The sequence below is a fragment of the Neopelma chrysocephalum genome, unplaced genomic scaffold (assembly GCF_003984885.1).
Source record: "Neopelma chrysocephalum unplaced genomic scaffold, ASM398488v2 Primary Assembly neopelma1_84, whole genome shotgun sequence".
In the NCBI taxonomy this organism is placed as follows: Eukaryota; Metazoa; Chordata; class Aves; order Passeriformes; family Pipridae; genus Neopelma; species Neopelma chrysocephalum.
Window position 1 is genome coordinate 11,457,661 of NW_020897746.1, and position 23,444 is coordinate 11,481,104.

At 52.9% G+C, this 23,444-nt stretch overlaps 1 protein-coding gene across 2 annotated transcripts in view; it reads right to left on the bottom strand.

The window, feature by feature from the left end:
- RNF213 (ring finger protein 213) overlaps window positions 1-23,444 on the bottom strand; it is a 56,305-nt gene that overhangs the window by 23,382 nt on the left and 9,479 nt on the right. For both annotated transcript variants that reach the window (XM_027691457.1, XM_027691456.1), the window contains exons 12-42: window positions 23,141-23,294; window positions 22,513-22,665; window positions 21,829-21,927; window positions 21,009-21,131; window positions 20,413-20,593; window positions 19,710-19,883; window positions 19,310-19,468; window positions 18,426-19,042; window positions 17,976-18,141; window positions 17,162-17,379; window positions 16,488-16,628; window positions 16,178-16,339; window positions 14,553-15,693; window positions 13,424-13,617; window positions 12,931-13,083; window positions 8,737-12,330; window positions 8,402-8,538; window positions 8,018-8,113; window positions 7,506-7,624; window positions 6,891-7,013; window positions 6,232-6,314; window positions 5,313-5,460; window positions 4,854-4,989; window positions 4,035-4,223; window positions 3,514-3,653; window positions 2,941-3,095; window positions 2,401-2,613; window positions 1,851-2,032; window positions 1,008-1,128; window positions 796-896; window positions 362-541 (exon numbers count right to left, since the gene is read on the bottom strand). In XM_027691457.1, the coding sequence (XP_027547258.1) occupies window positions 362-541; window positions 796-896; window positions 1,008-1,128; window positions 1,851-2,032; window positions 2,401-2,613; window positions 2,941-3,095; window positions 3,514-3,653; window positions 4,035-4,223; window positions 4,854-4,989; window positions 5,313-5,460; window positions 6,232-6,314; window positions 6,891-7,013; window positions 7,506-7,624; window positions 8,018-8,113; window positions 8,402-8,538; window positions 8,737-12,330; window positions 12,931-13,083; window positions 13,424-13,617; window positions 14,553-15,693; window positions 16,178-16,339; window positions 16,488-16,628; window positions 17,162-17,379; window positions 17,976-18,141; window positions 18,426-19,042; window positions 19,310-19,468; window positions 19,710-19,883; window positions 20,413-20,593; window positions 21,009-21,131; window positions 21,829-21,927; window positions 22,513-22,665; window positions 23,141-23,294 (9,552 nt within the window). The remainder of the gene's footprint in view (window positions 1-361; window positions 542-795; window positions 897-1,007; window positions 1,129-1,850; window positions 2,033-2,400; window positions 2,614-2,940; window positions 3,096-3,513; window positions 3,654-4,034; window positions 4,224-4,853; window positions 4,990-5,312; window positions 5,461-6,231; window positions 6,315-6,890; window positions 7,014-7,505; window positions 7,625-8,017; window positions 8,114-8,401; window positions 8,539-8,736; window positions 12,331-12,930; window positions 13,084-13,423; window positions 13,618-14,552; window positions 15,694-16,177; window positions 16,340-16,487; window positions 16,629-17,161; window positions 17,380-17,975; window positions 18,142-18,425; window positions 19,043-19,309; window positions 19,469-19,709; window positions 19,884-20,412; window positions 20,594-21,008; window positions 21,132-21,828; window positions 21,928-22,512; window positions 22,666-23,140; window positions 23,295-23,444) is intronic.

Below are 23,444 nucleotides of genomic sequence, written 5' to 3' on the forward strand. Positions count from 1 at the left end.
AATGTTCAAATACAGAACCACTTAAATACAGAATGTTCAAATACAGAACCACTTAAATAATGGAGGAATCATGCAGATAAAGGCAAAAGTCACCAAGGTGAGATACTTTTCCAGCTTTCCAACTAGATGATCTTCAAGGTCCCTTCCAACCCCAACCATTCTATGATTGTGTAATTTACAGTTTTCTTACAGGGGCCAAGGCAGCTTCTTCCCGACAGAATGGACAGGACCTGTTTGGTTCCAGAGGGAGAGAAGCAGAGTTCCCTCCCCCATTCTGCTCACGGTGACAACCTCAGAGTGGAGAAATTCCTCACCACACCTGCCCCACCACAAGGCTCCCCCCTTGGAGAGGGTGGAATACCTGATCTCCTTGGAGACAGTCAACTCCACATCCCCCACAGCGGCTCTGCAGCGTGGACAGTGCATCTGTGCTGGCACCAGCCACGTGCTGATGCACTTGTGGCAGAACACGTGGTTGCAGGGCAGGCAGATGGGATCCTTCAGCTCTCCCAGGCAGATGGGACACGGCTGCAGACCGTATCTGTAATCCAGGAACAACAATGAACACAACTGCTTCCATGTTGTCTTATCAAAAGCCTTTAATAAGATGTTCATCTGCAACTAGACCAAGAGGAGATAAGGCCAGGCCAGCTGGCTCACTGCTCAGCCCAGGGTGCGGAATCAAACGGGGTTATTGCTCTCATCTGGCTTTCACTACAACACATGAAGTGCTGCCTTACCCCCAGAAATGTGCTGGCAACATGGGCCATGCCCCTGCCTGTCCCCTGTGAGTACCTGTAGAGCCTGCTGCTGACCTCGTCCTTGCAGTCCCACAGCACTGTCACCACTGCAAGAAATGTTGGGTGGGTCTTCATGTCTGAGTCGTGCTGGAAACACTGCAGGGGGAGAGGACAAAGCTCAGTGACTCAGCTCCAACACCCCAGACAAAAATTCCCACGATCAGCAGAAGCGAAGAGGGAAGAGGTGAAGTCACAGCTCAGCTTTACCTTGGCAAGACGCAGAGTGTATTTTTTCACTAAAATCTCGAATTCTGGCATCACGGTGTCGAGGCCAAACAACACGTGTTCCACAAACAGAGCCATGGCAAACACCCGGTTCCAGCAGGCTCTGAGGGAAGGAGAGCAGGGTTTCAAACAGAACATTGTGAGCTGAGAGCAGGGATGGCACTGCAGTCGGGTCAGTCAGTGATCTCACTGCTTTTCATGCTCCCCACTGCAGCAATTCTGCACTTCTCATGACATTCTTACTTTGCCCCTTTGTTATCCAAAGGGATTTTTGTGGAGGGCAGAACACACACAGCACCCAACCCAGGGGCCTGGCCTGGAGGCAGCACTGCAGCAGGACCAGCACCACTGCACACACCTTCCCACACCTCTAACTTCTGTGTGAAAAAAGTAATTTACAAAATACTAATCACAGTTAACTATGTTTTCTTCACCTCAGATAAACTAAACAAGCTCTGTGAGAAATTGGGGTACCTCTCCAGGCTTTCTTCTAAAAGACAAGATGCAGTGAAATTCCCCACCTCCCACAGCCTTTGTGCCCAGGGGATGAAGTGGGGAGGCACTGCTGGTTGACAGGAACCTGAGGAGAGTTTTAAATAACCCCTGAACCCAGATGGAATGCACCGAATGCTACTGCCAGATTTAGAGGGAGAATCTACAGGAGACGAGAGGAAAAAATGTGGTTCTTGCTGCTTGGTATGTAATTGAGCCCAGCAGGAATCTGGAAAGGTTTGAGAAGTCTGAAAAAAGCAGCCCCAAGCAGCTCCAGGCTGTACCAGTGCCCTAATTCCCAGCCAGGCAGAGGATCAGGGCTGTGGTACCCACCTGAGTTCCCTCAGCAGCTGATGGCACCGACCCCCACCCCGCTGGGCATCCTTCTCTTTACACAGAAATTCCACGGGCATCTGAAGGTTCCTCACTCTCTGCAGCCAGACCTCGGGGGGGGATGTCAGCACCTGGTTCTCCAGCTCTTCAGCACACACCAGGGCAGCCAACACGTCCAAAACCTGGACACGGACACGGGGGCCAAGTGTAACACAACAGCTGCAGTTCAGAATCACTCATGGACCTTGCTAGAGCACATGTTCTACTGAATAACCTTCCACTTGACTGTGTTAAGCTCTGGAATTCTCATGCCTGTGGCTCGGCCCATTAGGACTGTTTTAAACTGATGCAAAAGCAGGGCAAACTATTCTAAAACCTGCCAGTAGCAACAACAACACAGCAGATCATTCCTAATTCCGAGGGTGCTGAGCTTGTGCTTCCCCCTCTGCTGCTGCTGAAATCCAAAGGACACTGAACACCAGCTAAACCCAGGGAAGACAGAGCTCCCTGCCAGGGCCGGGGACCACAAAGTGCCTGGCAGCCACTCTACCATCTCTGAGCGTGGCATTCCACATCCCTCCTGGTTGATGAGGTAGACAACCACACGGGGGTTCACAGCCAGGATCCTGGAGAGGTTCTGCAGGCGGCTCCTGAACTGGTTGTATGCCAGGTGGACCCAGGGCAGGGCGGGCACGGGCTCCTGTGCCCGGGGGGACGCGGCCGCCCACTCGGCCACGCAGGACACGAAGGCGGAGCGCAGGCACTGCGGGGGGGAGGAGGGAAACCAACGTTAAAAAAGGGCTTCTATATGATCAGTTTTGCACCAGAAACACTGGCAAAACCCTCTGAGAGAAGAGAGTCAGTTCCTTACAAAGGCAGCCTTAAATGTGTCAGTTTATACGGGCGCTGCTTTCTGAGCAACCTCAGCACTGCTCGGTGTCAAAGCAGCTGCTCTGGGGGGCCCTTGCTGTTGGTCTGTCTCAGAGGGGGTTTTCTCTGAGAGGCAGGACTGATTCAGGAGGACACATTCACAAGCATCACGCTCTCCTCTCCATCCAGAGGGTTTCCAGCTCTTGTTCCAGACACTGACCTGCAGCTCCACTTGGGAGGACACGTTGATGGTCAGGAAAATAAAGTCTGTGATGTAGCACTGGAAGAGCATCTGCCTGTCTTCCTCAGGCAGAGCAGAGATAAATTTTCCCAGGGCAGTTTTCTGGAAGATATCCACAAACTTCTCAGCATGGTCTGGAAAACGAGAATGCAGAAAAAAGCTGGATATTGGGAGGAGGTTGGCTTTGACACAGCATCTATCCTAGACAGACTGACACCTAATTAATCACTGATGCATCCAGCACTCCCCCCATTCAGGGCACTGACGAGGGACTCAGGCCAGGCCTCATCAGCCCAGCACCAGTGTCGTATTTCTGGAATCTCACCTTGTCATTAACTCTTGGCACCTCCACAGCACTTTGAATGCAAGGGCACAGATAGGTGAGGAAGATTAATAGTGAGAAGCACAAAGAAAAGCTGCCTGCACAGAGCTCTGCTGGCTTGGAGGACCACAGAGGGACTGAAGGTGACTCCAGTGTCCTGGAGGGGCACAGCAGTGACAAACCAGAGCTCACGGGGCAGGTGGATGGAGATGCTCGAGCCGGGCTCTCACCTTCGGTGTTTTGGATGTATTGAGCTTCCAACCACATCTCATCCAGGTACTCCTTTATCCTCCAGCTGAAGGGCATCTCATTCCCAGCATCAGCAGACACCACCATGTTGTTCTGCACCAGAATTACCTCTGGCTGAGAGCTGGGAGATTAAAAGGCCATTAGTGCACTGGGCTTTTTCCTGGGAAGCACATTCAGACAGCAGAGGCGGAGGGTGCAGAAAGCAAGAAATCAGCCCTAGGAGGGGATGAGAGAAGGGGAGAGAACTGCAGGGCTCTGATCCAGCTCATTTTGCCAGCTGTGCAGCACCAGCCCTTCCTCAGCCAGCATCCTCTGGCCAGAGGGCTGCCCTGGCAGGACACGGGGGCTGCAGGGGCTGGGCAGGACGTGGCAGTGACCTGGGCAGCCCCCAGCAGTGCCCACTGCCCTGGGCACAGCACAGAGTCCCTCTGCCAGGTGGGATTAAAGCCAGGGCTGGTCCCAGGGCCCAGCCAAGCCCTCCTGCTGCTCCCCCTGGGCTCACCTGCTCTTCCCCACCCCGGAGGGCACAGTCAGGAGTTTGGTGTCACTGAAGATGAACATCCACAGGTCTGTCACCCACTTTGCTGCTGGCCTGGCCAACAGCTCCAGGTTGCCATCCCTGTCTATGACAGAAATCAGGAGAGCCAGGAATGGAGTGATCACCTTCTGGACTCGCTTCCACAGGGTGTGCCTTTGGGGCAGAGAGAGACACAAAAACTCGTGATTTACTTTTGTTGAATGATTATAAATGAATTAAATGCTTTTTTAGGCCGTCATCTACACGATTGCTGCCACGGATAACATTGGTTACAACAAGGCAGAAGAGAAGTACATGAAAGGACCACCTGGAAGGAAAAGGTAGTTTTTATTTTCAGTATTCTTCAGACTTTTGTTACTAGTTTTCTGTTTATATGGAAGAGTTCAGTGTCTACCCTCCTGGGAAGGAGTGATCTCCAGGGAGGTGACTGTCCTGAATAGTTGCTGACATTTGCTTGAGAGAAAATCCTAATCCTGCCCTTAAGGGAAAAAAATACCACCAATAAACCCCTACAATTCTCTCAGTCCTGGCTCACCTGTAATCCCACTGTTCCACTCAAAGCATTTGAGCATTCTTGTCCCAGCACAGCCCATTCAGCTCTAAATCACCCCCCTCAGGAGCCAGGAGAGGCTAAAAACTGCCTTTGGAGGGTTTCCAGCACAGACTGGAGGGCTGACACTGCAGATATTCAGATTACACAAAACTGCTGCCTCTGCTGCAAGGGTGCCATTTGCAGACCCTTCCTGGGAGCCTGCACACCCCAAGGATTGCTGCTGTCCTCACCTGAAGGTGCCTCCCTCCTGCAGAGCACTGAGGTTGGAAGCCTCCCGAAGCACCCAGTTTTTGGGGTGAAGGGAATTTTCTTCTTGCTTCTTCAGGAGGCTGGAGAGACGAGCCTTTGTTACCTTCAGGAAAGAGGCTACAAAACAAGAAGGAACTTGCATTTTCTGCTGTATTAGCATTGCATCCAAATGCAGATATCCCACCAAGCACAGCGTTTTACAGTTGTTTCAATAATTAGCCAACTAGGGGAAAAAAAAACCCCACCCACCAGAGCCAGCACAGCCAGAGAGAAAGGCACCACCTGAACTCCAGGAAAAGCCCCACAGCCATGAAAGGAGCAACAGGGACACACACACACTCCTGGGAGATCCTCCTCATCTACAGTGACCTTTGGGTCCCCAGTGACCTGACTGACATGGGTTGGGGTCCCCCAGATGCCCAGGGACCTGCAGCAGGTACCTTTCAGCTCATCCTCCTTGGAGAGGAGGCCGAGGAGGATCTTGATGCGCTTCCTGCTCCGACTCAGGTCCTCGTTCTGATCCCGCAGCATCCCCACAGCACTCTGCACACAGGTCCTCAGCAGCACAGTGGTGTCCAGGACCTCACCCTGCCCAGAACAGCAGGAACAGGATCATTCCTCCTGCCCCAGCACACCCCTCCTGGGATGGTCACAGTGTTCTCTGGAAAAGGTCTGTTCCCTGGCACCCCCACTCCCAGCTCTCATCCCAGACTGCACTTCTGAGTCCTTCTGCTGTCAAGTACACGATGCAACTCCTGTGGCCCTTTCAGACTGGCCTGTGACACAGCATCTGTGCCAAGATAAGATTCCTACAGGTGAGAGATTCAGCAGTTCAGCAGGAAAAGCGAAAATGATAAACATGACCAGGGAAAATTTGCCCTCCCTGGGGAACGTTTCAGCACGTGAAGGGCAAAAGCCACACGTCCCTTGTCCTGGGCATCCTCCAGCTGAGGCTGGGAGGGGAACGGGAGCCAGTGGGAGTGTGGCTGCAGCACAGCCAAGCTCTCAGCCAGCCCCAGCACGGCTCCAATGCACACCCCAAAGCACACCCAGCTGGAGAGGCAGGCTCAGAAACACAGCTCCCACCTTCAGGGTGAGAAAGGCAGCAGAAGCCTTTAAAGCTGATTTTTGAAAATTAGAATTTAGGGGGTCCTTAAGATGGTTTATTTCTTTAGTGATGCTGATTTTGGCTGGACAGTGGGGAGGAGGAATTTTTGCCTGATCATTCACATTCATGATGCAAGTACTGCTGATGGATTTCAAGGCAATGGGGATGCAAAAGGTGTGTTGCACCTATGGATGACAGAGCAGAGACCCATCCTGACAGCTGAGAAGCAAACAAATGTATTCTGAACTGACCTCACAGTGCTCTGCTTCTGACACTGGCATTTCAACCTCCATCTCTTCCTCCTGTGCTTCTCCATTCACAGGCAGAGCTGCAACTAAGGTGTAGAATTTTTATTAGAAAGCAGCAGTAAATTTCTGCATCAGTCAGATAAGGGTTTATTTCAGCAAGTGCATCCCAGATCAGCAGAAGATCTGTCAGATCCATTAGCACCTGCATCCACCTCCCAAATACAGACACAGCTGCTGGGGCTGTCAGGCTTCATGCAGCAAGAACTGGAAGAAGTGACACTGAGCTGATGCCCTGAGCTCTCCCAGAATCCTACCAGGCAGTGTGAGAGTGAGAAAAAACTGAGGGGAAAGAAAGACCCTTGTCAGTGGTGTCTGTCACACAGCACCTGCTGCCTCTGGTGATGGGACAGAGCACTCAGGCTGCTGAGCAGTGCAAATGCCAAATTTCTGCCAAAAGAAAAAGGTAAAACTACCAAATAACCTTACCTGATGACCCAAAGTTGTAGCATAAATACAAATACTAGTTGTGATCCCCTCAAAAACCCACATTCTGAGCAGGGACAGTCACAGTTCTATTGTACCAGGCACCAGTGGTTCCTCCAGCACCAAGTCTGGGACCACAGCTCCCCTTTTCCCCACTGGCACATCAGCACAGAGCTCACCTGTGGTGTTGCCCGAGCCCTCAGAGAACACCTGGCTGATGGTGAGGTTCTGCAGGGCCGTCATGTCCGAGGCCATGTCCCTGGACCTGCGCAGGTCGTCGATGTGCACTGACTGCCACAGGCCTGCAGGACAGAGCAGCAGCAGGAAATCATCCCGTGCCTGCAGCCTGTTCTTCTAAAACAGCTTCCCAAGAACTACCTGCCAGCACCTGTGGGTTTACACTCAGAGCTCACTGACTCTCACCTCTGGCTGTGGGAAGGGGCAGCAGGGTTCCCTCAGAACACACTCCCTGGCAGGGCACGCACAGGACCAGGGCTCTGAGGCTCTCAGGAGCCACCAGACCCAGAGGAGCCTTGTGCTGAGGGCAGAACACCTCAGCACGTGTTCCAGGGCCTCCCAGAGGACAACGTGCCCAGGGAGTTACCCTTGTGTTTGTGTGTTGCTCTCTCCAGGCACTGATCCCCCAGGCCAGCCCCCGTGGGGCAGGGAAGCAGCTCTGACAAGGCACAGGACACACCAAGCCCAGATCTTCAGCATTCAAAAGGACAGTGAGCAAGAGAAGCAACTGCCTGGAGGCAGCTGAAGAGCGAGGAGGGGCAGATGGGCTCACCCACCTCCATGGAATCCCACGTAGGACGTCCCTCCTTCCAGCCGGGAAAGCTTCATGATGAAGTAAACAAAGACAGAGACATCTCCCAGGTCCCCCTTGTTGATCTCATTGACAACGGTGTATCTGCACCACAGAGCACACACAGGCCTCAGGGCACGGGTCCTAACTCTGGGCAGACACGTTTCCTCTCCCCAGACAGGCCAAGTGACTCTCACTCCTTCCACCCGGCCAAGCTGTGCCTCCAGTGATCCCCCTGACCCTCAGCTCTTCAGGACTCCTGCAGCCAGTGGGTAGAATTCACGTCTCAAAGGGGATTATCTGCTCACTTGACCCACCTTAGTTTATTTTGACTTGGGCTATGGGTTATTATTTGAAATATAATTAGTGCATCCAGATTCACTCTGCTGCAGAATAAAGGACTGCACATTCCAGGGTCTGAAATCCCCAAACAGCACTAACAAGCAAAGGTGGTGAGGAGTGGCCAAGCAGAATTGAACCACTTCACACCCGACTTACTTGGCAGAGGCGACGAGCTGGGCATCTTGAGAGCCATCTTCAAAGTCTGTCTGAATAATAAGGACTTTATTTCCTGAAGTGGCATCCAGGAAATCCCTGCAGAGTGAAAAGGGATTTAACAGAAGTCACTAAGTGTAAAAACCAAACATTAAAGACTAAAGAACCAGTCACTCCACATTAGCTTTGGCTGCTGCAGGCAGAAGGGGAGATTAAAACACCAAACCCCACCTGTGTCTGAGAAGGTTTGCTCCGAGCCAGCCCACTGTGAGCACAGCACGGGCTCCTGCCTCCCTTTTCCATGTGTGACTCCAGGTGTTCTGCCCACACACCTCCCACCCCTCTGATGGCCTGTTCCAAGCAGGGATAACACACGCCCAGACTCACCTGATGCTCCTCAGGAAGGAATATTCTGTGTCAAACTGCTGCAGGAACAGGATCTGGGGCCTTTGGGCTTTCCCCTGCACCTCCCTCTCCAGGCAGGCAGCGTCGGCACCGGTGAGCAGCCGGGAGAAGGTGGTGACCTGGGGACAAGGGGCAGGAATGCAGAGGGCAGGCAGCACAGACCCCTCACACCTGTGCTCTGCACCCCAAAACCAACACTGCCAACAGGCAAAGGGGCTGTTACAGCAACCCAGGGCCACGCTGGACATCCCTGGCAGGATAAACCAAAACCTGAGGGCAGGTCTGGGGGTGTTGGGAGGACCCCACCAGGCACTCACCTCCGTGAAGGCTGTTTGGGACCCAGACCCCTGGTGGACGTGAGCGCGGAGGAAGTCCGCGAAGGACGTGTGCTGCTGCTGCCTGAAGTAGGTTTTGGCCAGGGAGTCTGCCATGAACATCCCCACGGAGCCGCAGAGGCGGACGACGGCGTCGGGGGTGGCACAGTTCAGCAGGGCCAGCTGGGCCTCCCTCTTCACCTGGGCCTGGAGCTCCCCAGGAGGACACTGTGCCCGCAGCCTCTCCGTGGCCTGCAGCACCACGGAGGCGCAGGTGCTGGGCTGGTAGCCCACGAACACGTCGGCCGGGCGGTACCGCTGCCGGCTCAGGAAGTGCTCCTCCGAACTGACCGCCGAGAACTCCTGCACCCACCTCTGCAGCTCCCGCACCGTCTCCCTCTGCCCCTTGTCCAGCACGGTGCTGATATCCAGGTAGTGCTTCTCCAGCCGGTTGATCAGCGGGATGGGGAAGTGCTTGTACACCACGTCCTTCTCCTCGATGACGATCAGGCGGAACTTGGGGTGCACGCGGCACTTCACCCGGTGGGTGCCCAGCCCCAGGTCCACGTACTTCTGGCCAGCGAGGTACACGTAGTACTGGTTGAGGGCGTCGTAGAGGCTCTCGTAGAGGTTCTGCAAGTTGAGCAGCACGACCATTTGGCCGGTCTCCATGCAGACCTTCACGCGGTTGATGTTCCTGCATATCTGGGTGTATTCCTGGTCTTTAGGGAAGCTGGAGCCAAAGATGATCTCTGGCTGCTGGCGGGCGGTGAAGAAAGCTTGCTGGAGGATCTGCAGCGCCGCGTAGTTCTCAGTCAACACGAGCAGGTACCTGCAGTCCACATCCTCAGCGCTGCTGTAAATGTTCTGTCGGACCAGCTCAATCCTGCTGACGTCATGAGCATGTATCTCTCCTTTCTCTGGTAACTTTGAGGTGAATATTTCCAAGGCATTGACGTCGTCTTTGCCACCGAAGTTACGAAGAACCACCTCGGCGATGTCCCGAGGCGTCGGCTCGCTCTTGGAGCTCTTGGCCAAGGCGAAAAACATCTTTATGAGGCTGTAGTAGTCACGGAGACCAAAGAACTCCCTGTCTTGGGCCTTGCAAATGTTTTCATACGCGTCTGCAAAGGGATGGAAATAGGGCTCGACCTTCTGCAAAGCCCCTCGTGATGAGCAGCAAATCCCCCTCGCGCTCTCGATGAGCTCCTCCCTGCTGGGGTCCCCACGAGACACGAAGATGCCTCGGTTCATCTTGGCAGGGTCCAGGGCCCAGTTGGAAATCCCGATGAAGCCAACCTTCTTGTGAGGAAGAGGGACATCATCTATGCAGCCATCTTCCAAAAGCGGGTGCAAAGTCTTCAAGGGCATTTTGGGAGAGTCTTCTGCCAGCCCAATCTCATCCAAAACCACCACGGAGACGTATTCATCCAAGTTCTTCCCTTCCTGGAATCGAGCACAGTGCTTGAAAGTGCCTATGATTCCCTCCGGAGTGGAGAGGGGGCTGCACTGAAAAGACACGAGATGGATCTGCTTCAGGTCCTTGAACAAATCGGAGTGAGCTGCTTGGCCCTGCATAGCATCGGCCACGATGGTTTTGGCAAGGGATTTGGAACTCCCAGGCTTCCCGACGAGAAAAAGAGGGATTTTTAGCTCAATACAGATGACCATCATAAAGACATTTTCCTTCAAGGCCAAGTTTCTTGCTATGGTATCCCGGAGTTGCACACCACTCAGGAACAAGTCCTGCATCAGGGAGATTTCTTCCAAAATCTTTTTCTGGGTGTCGTAAGGCTTTGGAAGGACCTGGCTGATAGCACTCCTGTAGGCCTCCTTCCTTTCCAAGGAGGCGTGATAGCAGACCCCAACTGCCAGCACCAAGGACCAGATAGTGTTGTTCCTCTCAACGCTGCCCTTTGGTGCTTTCTTCTCGGCCAGGTACTTCTCCAGCTCCCTCAGCAGCAGCTCGCTGTGCTCGTAAAACCACTTGAAAACCTCCATGCAGCGCTCCACGTCCCGCAGGCTGACGAAGCTGCACTCGTCGTCCCTCTGCCTCATGTACTTCTGGGAGGCAAAGAGCACCTCTGTGATGGCCTCTACCTCGCCCTGCTCCATGGGGACCTGCTCTGCGACGCGCTGCACGATCTGCTGGATGTACATCTTCTCCGTCAGGTTGTTCAGCTGCCCGAAATCCCACACCAGGGGGATCATGCTGGGCGGGAGCGCGTGGACCCGGTACACGAGCTGCCTCAGAGGGACAGACCCCAGCTTGTCCTTGGTCTCATCTGCTTTGACTCGGTAGCCCAGCCCAGCCAACTCCAGGCGCTGGATCATCTTGGGCGTGTGCTTTCGGTAGGGGTTGCAGGCCGCGATGATCCGCAGGCCAGAGCCAGGGGCCAAAGGCTTCCCCTGCACCGTGCGGTCACACAGAACCTCCTTGATGCTGCTCACGGCCTCTGTCGTGTTGGCCTCGTCGAAAAACAGGACGGTGTCCAACCCGTGCTGCTCCTTGTTGGCTATAGCCAGGGCTTCTGCTTCTCTGATCCTGGCGTAGATCATCTCTGCGGTGGTGCCTCCGTGCACTTTGACGAGCTTCATGTTCTCCACCTCTACGAAGCTCCTGCGTAACTGGCACAGGAACTTCACCAGCCTGGTCTTCCCACAGCCTGTCTCTCCCATGATGACAACGGGGATGTTGCATCGGAACCGCATCTCAATGGCCAAGATCTTCAGCATGTTGTCCGTGGTGAGCTCGTACGTCTCGTCGGGGTCCACCACCCAGGAGAGCCCCAGCACCATGCAAAGCCTCTCGAGCTTCTCGTGCCGAGGCAGCTGATCGAAGGGCACGTTGAAGGGAACCCTCTGCAGCAACAAGCCGTGGTACAGCTGTGCAGTCATGATGTTCCTCTTGATGACGCTGCCGTTCAGGGGGTTGACGGCATCGACACCCCGAGGGCCGTTCGGCTGGAAGTGGAACCCGATGAAGGTCATGGACACGCGATCTTCGTTGAAGAACAAGTAGGGGTGAGGCTCCGACTCCCACCTCTTCCGAATGCGGAACGGAAGGAGATCCTCCTCCGCCACGTTCTCCAGGTGGGAGGACTGTCTTCCCGAGCTCTGATCGGAGATGTTCAGGGAGGGCGTCGCAAAATCCCTCGCCATCAGAATCATGAAGGTAACGACAAAGTTTTTGAAACCTTTCAAAGTGTCCTGGACAAAGTCAGGGTTGCAGAAGACAGAAGCTTCGCAGTCTCTCAGCTGGATGTTGAGGAACCAGGCGAAGTTGCGGAGCTCTGCCCAGGAGGGATCCACGATCCCGCAGTGCAGCAGGAACAGCTGCAGACACTCCGCTGGGCTCCCCTCCACCGAGTGGGCTTCATACCAGAACATGTCCAGGTCACACCCCTGATCAAACCTCTTCAGATACTGGAAAGGTCTCTGGAAAGCCTCGCTGCGAAATTCCTCCTCGTCCATTCCCGGGTCTGAAACATCCCCAGAGTGTTTTCCAAGTGTCTCCATTTCTAGTACTTCTTTGGGAGACTTACACGTTACTTTAGGGAACACATCTATGAAGTTATACTTCTGGCTTGCTGACATCTGGAGAAGAGGAAAGGAAAGAGTCATCACAGAGCTGGTGATCAGAGCCCTGATCTTCTTCAGTTTAATCTGTTCTTAACAGTCTTCTTGGCTAAAACCACAGACCCGAGTAACAGGAGCCAGCCTGTACAACCAGGACACCTTTTCCCCCGTGTATCCCTTCTTCCACACAAAGGGCACCAATGAATTCTATTCCCTTCTACACTTTCCTCCCTGGAACACGAGTCCTGTGTCACCTCCAGTCCCCTCTCAGTGCTACCTTGAAGAAAACTAAACCCAAGAAACCGTCACTTCCACACCATTCTTTTAGCTCCACATAAATATTCCAATACTTTCAAACCTGCAAATTAACAATTCCTATAAATGTTACAGTGGGGCCAGTGAGGCTTGGACTAATGAGCCTTCAGAAATCATCAACCCAAGGGAATCATGACAGGCCCAATTTACTGCCTGATTTTAGTCTCACTTTGTAATGACACCCAGCACACCCCAAACGGAGCAGAGAATTCCTGTGCTGTGTTTACAGTTACAGTCTCCATGTACAACCACGAGCAAAATGACTGAGAAATGCCCAGAAGTGGAGCACTGCTGTGTACATACAGGTGTGGCTGCTTTCTTTGGCACTGGGGACACCTCCAGGATTTCAATGACATACAGGTGACACTTCTGTCGCAGCCACATGTTGCCATTATTATCTGTCAGGTACTGCAAAACCAGTAGCTTGAAGAGAAACTCTGGAATTCCACGTTGCACCTGTCACAAGAAAAGACACAAAGGCATTTCCTCTTCATTTACCCATCACAACTTCACAGAACCACAGAACAGCTGAGGGTGGGAAGGTTCTTTGCTCAAAGCAGGCTCAGCCAGAACAGGCTGCCCAGGGCCACACCCAGCCAAGTTTTTAGTACCCCCAAGGATGAGACTTTACAGCTTCTCCAGGAAACCTGTAATGAGTTATTTGTGTTACACAACAATTAGAATATTCAACCTTGAGAAATGGCAAACTAAGAAACAAGAGCTTTAAAGAAACAACTCCTGCAAGGATCCATACAGGACTTCTTGGGCAAGGCAGCTGTGGGAAGGATGTACTTACTGAGGAGGTGATATCAAAATGGAATATCACGGGCTTTGTCTGGTGTTCTTTCGTCAGAAAAGGCAGGAGAGATTTTAGCACTTTATCTTCATCCACTTCTGGTTCAATTAGTCTGATGGTTTCCAGAAGTTCTGTACAGTCAGGCTGCTCTTCTTGCAGCCTCTCATGTAGCCTCTTCACATACAGAGATTTCCCTGTTTCAAAAAACACCACAAGAATTAAAGCCATTGATATTGAATACACCATATTAAAGCCATAACAGAAAGAAGGAAATAAAATGCTTAAATACCCTATGCTCTGAAATCTCTGAACCTTCCCCAAAAGGCATTCCAGAAGGAAGCCTAAACCTGGTTTGAGCAGCTGGAGCCTGGAATCCAAGCCACTGCTGTTGTTATCCACATGGCTCGTTTTGCTTCCATTACTGAGAGAGGCTTTACTCTTTATTAGGATTTGAATCTATTCTGTGCTTGTTTCTGAAGTCAAACCAGGGTAAGAACACAGCTGTAACTCTGAGTCCTGTGCAGTGTTTTTTCAGAGGTTTGCAGCTCAGGAGCTCTGATGGCAGAAACAGCATCTTTGTGATCACAGCCCTTGATGGAGGTTTCTCTCCTGACTGTACCTGATCACTTTTTAAGCCTGTGTAAAGCTTTGGGTTCCACAATTCAGCCAAACCCCGCTTGAAAACCACCTTCCTCTGTTTGCTTTTCAGCCTGATAAGGAGTTTTACTTAACATCCCCTCCAGCTTTTTGCATTAAGAGCCACTGAACAACCATTTCCCACACAGGAACACAGGCAGCCTCTGCAGCCCTTGTCCCACCTCACAGCCCATTTCCTGCAGGCATGTGTTACCCTCAGGAGGTCAGGTTCAGCTCACCCAGCATTAGTTATATGTTAATTACACAAGTGAGCAGAACAAAACAGGTGTCAGTCAGAAGGTGACCCATCTCCAGAGGTGCCCATCTCAGGACAACACAAGGTGACGTCCAGTTTTCACACCACTGCACTGGGTAGAGTCTGAGTCGCTCTTTCTGACTAAGATATTGAGCACTTGGACACAAAACCCGACAAGGTGAGCCCCGCTCTGCTTTCCAACCCTCAGCAGACCCCACTTGGCACGTGCCACCTTACCCACGCCAGCTCTCCTGGAGGACACAATCCCAACACACATGTTGCCCTTGAACACAGAAGCGGCCGAGCTCGAGGGCTGAGCCACTCTGAAGTGGTGCTGCAGGTACTGCTGGATCTCAGCCCGTGGCCTCTGGGGTATCATGTGCACCTTGTAGTGGCTGAAGGCAGAGGGGATGTAGCTGTGCTCCCGCTCGCAGTCGCACACGATCACCAGGCGGTAGGAGCTGCTGCAGCGCTGCAGGTCCTGGAACAGCTCCTCTGCCCTGCAGCTGACCTCGTAGCTCAGCTCATCCGCGTACAGCATGGTGTAAATCTTCTCCCCTCGGCTGCAGGGAATGAGGCACCTCCTGAGGAACAGCCCCACCTGCTCGGCGCTGGTCTGGGGGGTGCACAGGAGAACCTCGTCGAAGGTGGGCAGGGGCTGCTCGGGGCTGTTCATGTAGATGGCCAGGGCAGAGCTGAGCACCTCGGGGCGAGGGCAGGTGATGAGGTTGGGCTGGCCCAGGCTCAGCAGGTCCTGGGGGAACTCCCGGGTGACACAGCCCCTGCCCCGGCCGGCCAGCTCCCCCAGCCACACGCCCAGCCAGTCGATGTCCAGGCAGCCGGGGAGGAAGGAGCCCATGTCGCTCATGTAGCACTCCCAGATGCACTTCAGCTGGGCAGTCAGGTCCTTCTCCCTGCCCAGCAGCACTTGCAAATCAGAAACAGTCTTCCCCGAGCTGGGAGGCAGCTCCCTCTCAGCAGCTCTGAGTGCATCCTGCTCGGTGCAGTCTGGGTTCAGGAAGGAAAGCATGGTGAGGGCAGCCTGGCTGGGTGTGCCCTGCCCCAGCTCTGAGCACAGGAACACCAGCTGCTCAGCAGTGTAGTAGTTCAGGTAGAAGTGCTGGAACCGTTTCCCGTACATGAAGCTCTTCCAGCTCTCCAGGAAACCCTCCATGGTCTTGCAGAGGCCTGGGAGCACGGCTGCCATGTCCCCCTGCCCCTCCAGCACCGGGAGGGGGCCCAGGGAGAAGTCGATAAGAACACAGGATTCTCTCCTGGGTGAACAGTACACGTGGGCGAGCCAGGAGCGGAACAGCATGTTCCCAGCTGAATAAAGGTCTATAAAGGCCTGTGCAAGTCTCTGGACGTTGGAAAAGACCTGTGTGAGGGCAGAGGAGACAGAAAAAACACTAAGGTAGTTTACCAAGACAAGTCCCAGCCACGAAACCACAGGAAAGACTTCCAGTGAAAAGAAAGGCTTTGGTCCAGGTGTTTGTCAGGCCTTGTACAGCAACCACAGACTCTCTGTGACTTTTTAACAGCAGGAAACCAGTAAGGAACCCCCGGGAAACCAGTAAGGAACCCCCAGGAAACCAGTAAGGAACCCCAGCTTGCTGCAAAAGCACAGAGATGCTCTCAGCCAGGAGCATCCCCAGTGCACACAGAGAATAAAGATACCAGTCCCCTGTCTGGTCTCCAGCTCAGTCCCACCTTAGCAAGGAACCAGAGACAGGAACACCCATCTGCCTGTGACCATCCATCCCCAGCAACTCAGCTGTCAACCACAGTCTTAAGAGCTGATACTCAAGGGAAAATCCAGCCCCAGCCCCAACCTCAGTAACCCCCTGGGTTTGGAATCTGACCTCAGAGAACCTCTCCACCTCCAGGCCTTGCTCTCCCTTTGCTGACATGAGCATCAGTTTGTTCTGCAGCTCCCGGAGCTCTGCCAGGGAGTATTTCCGTGAGGCCTCGTCCTCCCCCGAGCTCCCCGGGAGGGTGAAGCACAGGACACTGTCCAAGGAGACCTGCCAGGGCAGAAATCATTAGTGTGGGTGTGCCTGAGGCTCTGCCCAGCCAGGGGAGCACTCAGGGGCAGGAGCTGTGTGTGCAGCGGGAGAAAAGCTCCAGCCGGTCTCTGGGAGCAGGAGGGGAGGGGGAGCTGAGCTGCCTCACCTTCTGGCCATCAGCTGGTGCTCTCAGGACATAGACTCCTCTGCTGTTGATGGCAGCTGCCAGGGAGAGGGAGGACAGCTCCACGGAGCCATGGCTCTCCTTCACTGTCTTCAGCCACTCCAGGTGCTGGGCTGAGGCTCGCTGTGGGGAGCACACACTGCCCTCACTGCCCTGACCTGGCAGCATTGCCAGGATTACAACAGATACATCTGTTCAGGACAAACAGCTTGGGCTGGCACGAGACTTTCAGGATGGGGAAGGAAGGGGAATGGGCACTGGCCACAGCCTGGTCTGTCTGCACAGCTGTTCCTTACCCACTCCACGGGGGTGAACAGAGCCCACAGTGCTCCAACACCTCCCGCTAGAGAAACAGGCCCTGCTGCAAAGGGTGAGAGCTCCCAGCCCTCTGCCTCCCCTCTTTCACACCAAACTCTTGCACGAGCAGAGCTACACCAGGTCACGCTGGAAAGCTCCAGCAGAGCTCTGGAGAAAGCTCTGCCACACCAGTCAGTGCTGCAGTGAATTTCTGTGCCACAGAAACATCAGATGCTTTTCTTCCAATAACAAGAACTGCTGTGATGTCCCCATTTGCCCTATGCAGCCAAACTTCCAGCCACTCTTGGAAGGCAGAAAGGCAGGAGGACGCAGAGAGGACCTGCTCCAGCAGAACTCACCAGTTTCCTGGGGAGATTCTCATCACTGTCCAGGGCTCTCCACAGCTTCTCCAAGCAGCGCATGAAGTCCTCGAAGCCTGACTCTTGCCTGAGCTCATAGAGCAGGGAGGAGTAGCCATGCACAGTGTCATGGAAACAGGCCACACGGTCCACATCCATGTCATTCTCCCCAGCAGAGATGGAGGCCAGGTCCACGAACACCTTCAGCTCATTTATATCTTCAGTGAGACAAACACAAGTGAACAACAAAGGAGGCAGCCTGAACACGACCCCACACCCCCACAGGGAACACAGAAAGGATGCTTTGAACATCATATCCTGTGCAACTGCCCTCCCCCCATCCCACCAGCAGCTTCCCCCGTGATCCATCCACCCTGGGGACCCCCTGGCCCTGCTCTCCCCCATCAGCAGAGCCCCAGCTGGGACGGGACCCGTGCCTGGGGTGGGGGTGTCCGTGCAGGTCAGGGGGGTCTGTCCCAGTCAGCCCACCCAGCTGGCAGACACAGTTCCACTGCCTGAAACAACCACTCTGAACTGAGTAGTAGCAGCTACTAAAGCCCCCCAGGCCCAGCCCCTGGGCAGGGTGGTCACTGTGAGCTGCACCAGCTGCAGTGCAGGACACCTTTAAAGGGATTTTATAGCACATTCCACACCAAAACCCACGAGAGGTGTTTGTAGCTATCAACACCAGAAGCAGTGAAGGCACAAAGCAGATGGGTCAGGGATAGAGAGTGTTCCTTGTTCCTTCTGCCCCCACACAAGCTGCCATCCCTTCCAGTACTCTCTGGTTAACTCCTGGGGGAGCAGCACACACCTTTCAGTGCTCCCCTGACCCAGCACACAAACTCCTTCTGCTGGGCCAGCTCCCTCAGGCAGCCCCGGCGGGTCACAGTGATGCCCTGCAGCCACGTCTTGGCCTGCACCAGCTCAGGGCTGATGGAATCCAGCTTTTGGGTCTTGGAGGACTCGAGCTTTTCTGTCTAGAAAGCAAGCAGTGCAAACATAACATTCAGTCTGGAATTGGGAAATGCCACTGGTTCTGCAGCAGGGAGAGAAAAGCCCTCTGCAAAGCCACATCCCAACATAGGAACATCATGTGTCTTTTAGGAATGATGACACAAAAGCACTTTGAACGCCTGATTTTTACCCCAAAAAAATATTTTTGGGACAAGGAATTGTTCTTGACAAGCTACAATAGACTCGTGGGAAGGTTCAGATTTAGCCAACACCTTGGCAGTACAGACCTGAAGGAGGGGATACTTACTATATCCAGCAAGTGTTCCAGGATACTGAAGTCACCAGAGAGGCTTAAGTTCTCTTTGACATTGGCAATGATCTTTGCAGCATCAAAAGTTAAATGCATTTCATGGTACTGCTGGATCTGCTGAACTCGCTGGTCGATCCAGGACCTGCTTTCTCCAGGTCGAAGCTCACAGATGGTGTTTAGCTCCGTCCTGAGATCTTCAGGGTGATTTGTGAATTCCTGAAAAACTTTATCGACTGCAGAAAGTGTGAGACTTCCTGACCTGAGATCATTGTACAGCGTTTCATAGCTGGTAAAGCAAGGGCGGATCACACTGGTCAAAACATCATTGAGGTCCAATTCAGGCACAGCGTCCTCCTCCTCATCCTCCTCCTCCTCCTCCTCTTCTTCTGGCCATTCATACTCATACTGCTCTCCTGCCTCCTGTGCTGCTTCCTCCCAGAACTGCTGGAAGATCAGGCTGTCCTTAAAAGAGTGCATTTTCTGGACAAATCCCTTCAGCTCTGGCCCCAGGCTGTAGTAGCTCTGCAGGGGCCTCTTTCCCACGTTCACCACTTTATTCAGTCTTTTTAAGCGAAGATCTTCCGAGTGTTGAGATTCCACTTCACCTACATCCACTGTGAGAGAGACAGGTCAGGGATCAGGTGTTGCAGCCTGGCTCCAGCTCACTCCACCCAACCCCCCAAGCCACAAAATGCTACTGGGCAGGTGGGGCCCTGGAAGTGTCATTTGATCTCCCCAGTGCTCTGGGTTTATTTCCCCCACCCCTCCTCAGCCTCCCTGTGGTTTAGAATCAAACCTGTTTGCAAGAGCCAAGGCATTTTCAAGGAAAATTATGTTTTCTGGAGTTGCCACTGTCAGACTGTCCCCCCCCAGAACTGTACCTTTCACAGATGCCTGCACCTTCCTGCACATGCTCAGGAAGGTTCCTACTGCTTTTTGATCCTTCCTGAGATGTGTGACCTCTTCTTGCCTCGTGTGCAGCAGTTCTTTCAGGCTTCTCAGGAGTCCTTCCTTTGTTTCACGTGGCAGCTGCTGGTGCTCTGAAAGAAAACCCACCTGCAGTCACAGGGCAGAACCTTCCCATGCCCTGCACCCCTGGCTCAGGTTGGGATTTGCAGAGACACAGCCCAAACTGGGGCTGGGAGCTCCATGCAAAGGCCAAAGGGCAGCACTGCTGGAGCTCCTCAACATTCCTGATCCCTGGAGCATCAGCAGGGCAGGACACCCATCACTGCAGGGATGCTCCAAGGCAACCACACCACTTCTCAACACGTCTCTTACTTGTCTCCCAGATACAGATGAACTGTTCCTCATGCTGGAAAACCTCTTCCAGATGTTTCACAAGGATGCAGCCTTTCTGCATGTCCTCAGTGACACTCTCAAACACAAAGTCTGCTGCGTGCATGATGTCCTTGGCTTCATCTGTGAGTTTTTCTGTGAGGTTTCTGTTTCTTCCTGTTCCAGAAACAAAGCAGGTCAAACCTAGATCAGCCCTGCTGCCCAAAAACCCAGGCAGAATCATCAACTATTCCATGTCATGGTACAGAGAGTCCATCTCCTACTGAATCCCTACCCAAGAGCCTGTGGACTCCACCCTCCAACCCCTCAATGTCTTTCTGAACGAAAAACCAGGATCTCAGGACAGGAATTTGGAAACCTCCCATGGAGAACCCACACCCAAGCCCTGTGAGCAAACACAAGCCCCTTGGATCCATTCACATGGTCAACACTTGGGTATTTTCGTGTGGCAACAACTTCTGAGAACCACTCAGAGAAAAAAATTCTGGTCTACAAATCCTGAGGCAGCTGCAGTGGATTAGCACAGGAGGAACACTGGATCCCTCTTCCTTGGCCTTTCCTCTCCAAAGGCAGGCTGAATACCTCAGACTTTGAGATGAGCAATAAAACAAGAGCAGGGCAGTTTCTCTGGGTTTGCTGCCCGGCACCGTGGCTCCCCAGAGCTTAAATCTAACCACAGACATACCACTAAAGCTGAAGATCTGTTTGGTGTCAGGCCACGTAAGCAGGTGGTGCAGAATCTTATCAAAGTTGCCCTCAGACTGCTCCCTCCTGAGGGGCCAGGACTCCACGATGATGGTGGACACGAGCTGGCTGAACCTGCCCAGGCTGTAGGCAGAGATCTTCTCCAGGAGGTTGCTCTCTGTCTGCCAGGGCACACAGGGGAGGGCAGGGATGAAGGAGGGTTTGGGATCACGCCGTGGCTGCATCTCAGAACTGGGCACTGATGCCAAGGAGTCCCACCCTCCAGTGCTGAGGCACGTTCCAAAGGAGCTGTGTGACACCAGAACTCACCATGGAGACACATCACAGGCCTCCCTCGTGGACCCTTTAGCAGTGGACACTCATCCCCTGATTTCAGTGCTTTTTGTTGTTGGTTTAACAGACTTAAACAACCCACAGCAACCCAAGCAACATCCCACGCCCCTTCCAGCATGAGGCACATCCCTGTGCCACCAACAGGATTTCTGTGCAACGGGACATTCGACTTCTCTTTCTCCCACCTTCCCTTTCCTACTTTTCCTTCCTGCCTGTCCCTCCCCTCCCAGGCAGGTGCAGTACCTGGCAGGCTGCAGTCACAGCCTCTGTGGCACAGTCCTGGAAGCAGCGGTCGATGGAAGGGTCCAGGTGTGTGAACTGATTTTTCTGACAGCAGTACACCAAGATTCGGTTCACTGGAGGCTCCTGGAGGGCAGAAGGGAGGTTTCTTATCAACTTAGTTCCCAAAAAGTGTTTCTTCTGACGTGGAGTGCTGCTATCGAGGCAATAAAAGGAACTGGGTTGGAAAGTGCGAGTTTTCCAGTGGGGCCACACATGAGCCCATTTCTTAGGGCCTGGAAGAGATTATTTAATATCCATCTTCATTTAATATCCATCTCTCCAAGCCAAGCCTTTAGCAGGAAATATTTGTTTCCTGGTTCCGCCCTGAGAATTAACAGCTTAAAGAAAAGATGAGGAGACACACAAGGTCAGTTTAGAAGGGACTCACAAATGTGGGCGTGCATTTGGGAGCCTGAACAGCACCACTTCTGCACAACGAGGGGAGAAGCACCAGCTTTGCTTCTCTGAGCCCTTAAGTGTTCGCTTTACACCCCCTGGTGCTTAAAACTATAGAGATGGTAATTGCTCAAAATGTGCCATTTCCTCTGAAGCACCAGGACGTCATCCCAGCCCTGCAGCCGGGCAGAAACCCTGACACCAGGATTACAGAGTGGTTCATTGTCACGGCCCATTTTTGAGCCTCCAGAACACAGTTTATATCAGCAATGGCAATTTTTACAACCAAAGCCGCCGCGTTTCCACGTGCTCCTTCTCCAAGCACAGCAGAAGATGGTCCATCCCCCCTGAACCACCAGCTGTGACTGCCTGGAGCCTCCCCTACCCCCTGGATTCTTGTCCTCAGATCTTCAAGTAAAGTGTTCTTCCAGGTCTTGGTGAACTCCTCATCTGGAAAGGTGATCTTCACAAACCCATTCCAGGCCTGCAGGGGAGAAACAAACAAACCCCAAACCACTGAATGCTGAGATTTGACAGTCAGAGAAAGAAATTAAAAGAACAATGGGGAAGAGAGGCCCCACACTCCTCAGACGGTCTGTGGTCCCTCCAGGTTTTTGCATCCAGAAGCAAAGGGGCACTCCCAGAGCTGCAAAAGGCAGCTTTTAAGCCCAAACAGTGTGTAAATGTCTCAGTTACCGAAGGAGACATTTGGATGAACCACTTGCTGCTGGAAACTGTCCCAGGGAGGGCTGGGGCTGCTCTGAGCTCTGCCTGCTGGGAGGCCTGAAGGACAACCAGTGGGACACACAGGGAGCAGGACAACCCCAACCAGGGGCAGCTCCTCACCCCAGAAACACCCCTGGAAACAGCTAAGAAAAAGGAGAACCAAGGTGAGCTGAGCAGCACCAACTCCAGCCCTTTGCTCCTCAGCCCAGCAGTGCTTCCAACACTGCCCCATCCCCACCTCACTCCTCACCCAGCCACAGCAGCTCCAGCTCCCAGCAAGGAGCCACCAGACCCAGGACTTTATGGTTAAGCTGCAGTAAGACATTATTAGAAGGTGACAAACCTGAAGTTCCCAACGGACAGAGAACACCACGTGCTCCAGGGACTCTTTCAGCAGCCTCTCTCTCAGAGTGTTTCTGAACCAGGCTCGAGTGTCTCTCAGAGCCTCTCGGAACATTTCTCCCACTGGACTTCCCTGCCCAGCCTCTCCTGGAACCTGCCACACACACAGGAGGAGACAGCAAACCACAACGGGTCAAACAGGAGGGCAACACGTGATTTAAATCAATGCTTCTAAAAAGAAGGCCTAAAAATGTATCCAAAGCACAGAAGTGCCCAGCAAGAGACCCACCACTGCTTGAATAGAGAACAGAGGGAGGCTGGGAAAAGGCAATGCTCACAGAGAGCTTGTGCTTAGGAATGCTTGTCCAAGGAAATAAAGACAACATCTGTTCACAAAAACCAGACATAAAGCTTATGACAGCCAACCTGAGCATTTGACCTGATTTTCAATAAGAACAAAAATCATGAGGTGATTTCACAACTTTCTGAAAGTACCACAGTCTTGGTTAGAGTGGCAAGTTCTCCAAACTGAGGATGGATCTGATCTAAACCCGATCTGTTGTACCATATCTGGAATATTTCTGGATATCTTGCTCCCACCAAGCCAAGAGTGGTTCCTTGGTACTCACTGCTGTGGGCTGAAGTTTGGCAACCTTGGCAATCAGCGTGGCAGCAGTGGCAGGAATGGAGAACCAAAACCCATTCCTTGTGGACTTGCAGAGCCTCTTGTGCAGCTTGATGCAGCAGGTCAGGCAGGACTGCCAAGAGCGACCTTCCAGAGCCCTGAGGGCAGGAATGCAGAGGAACAATTAATTTTCTGCTCAGAGAAAAAAAAAAAAATTAAAATAAAAAATAAAAATAATAAAAAATAAAAATAAAAAATAAAAATAAAAAATAAAAAAATAAAAATAAAAAAATTAAAAATTAAAAAAA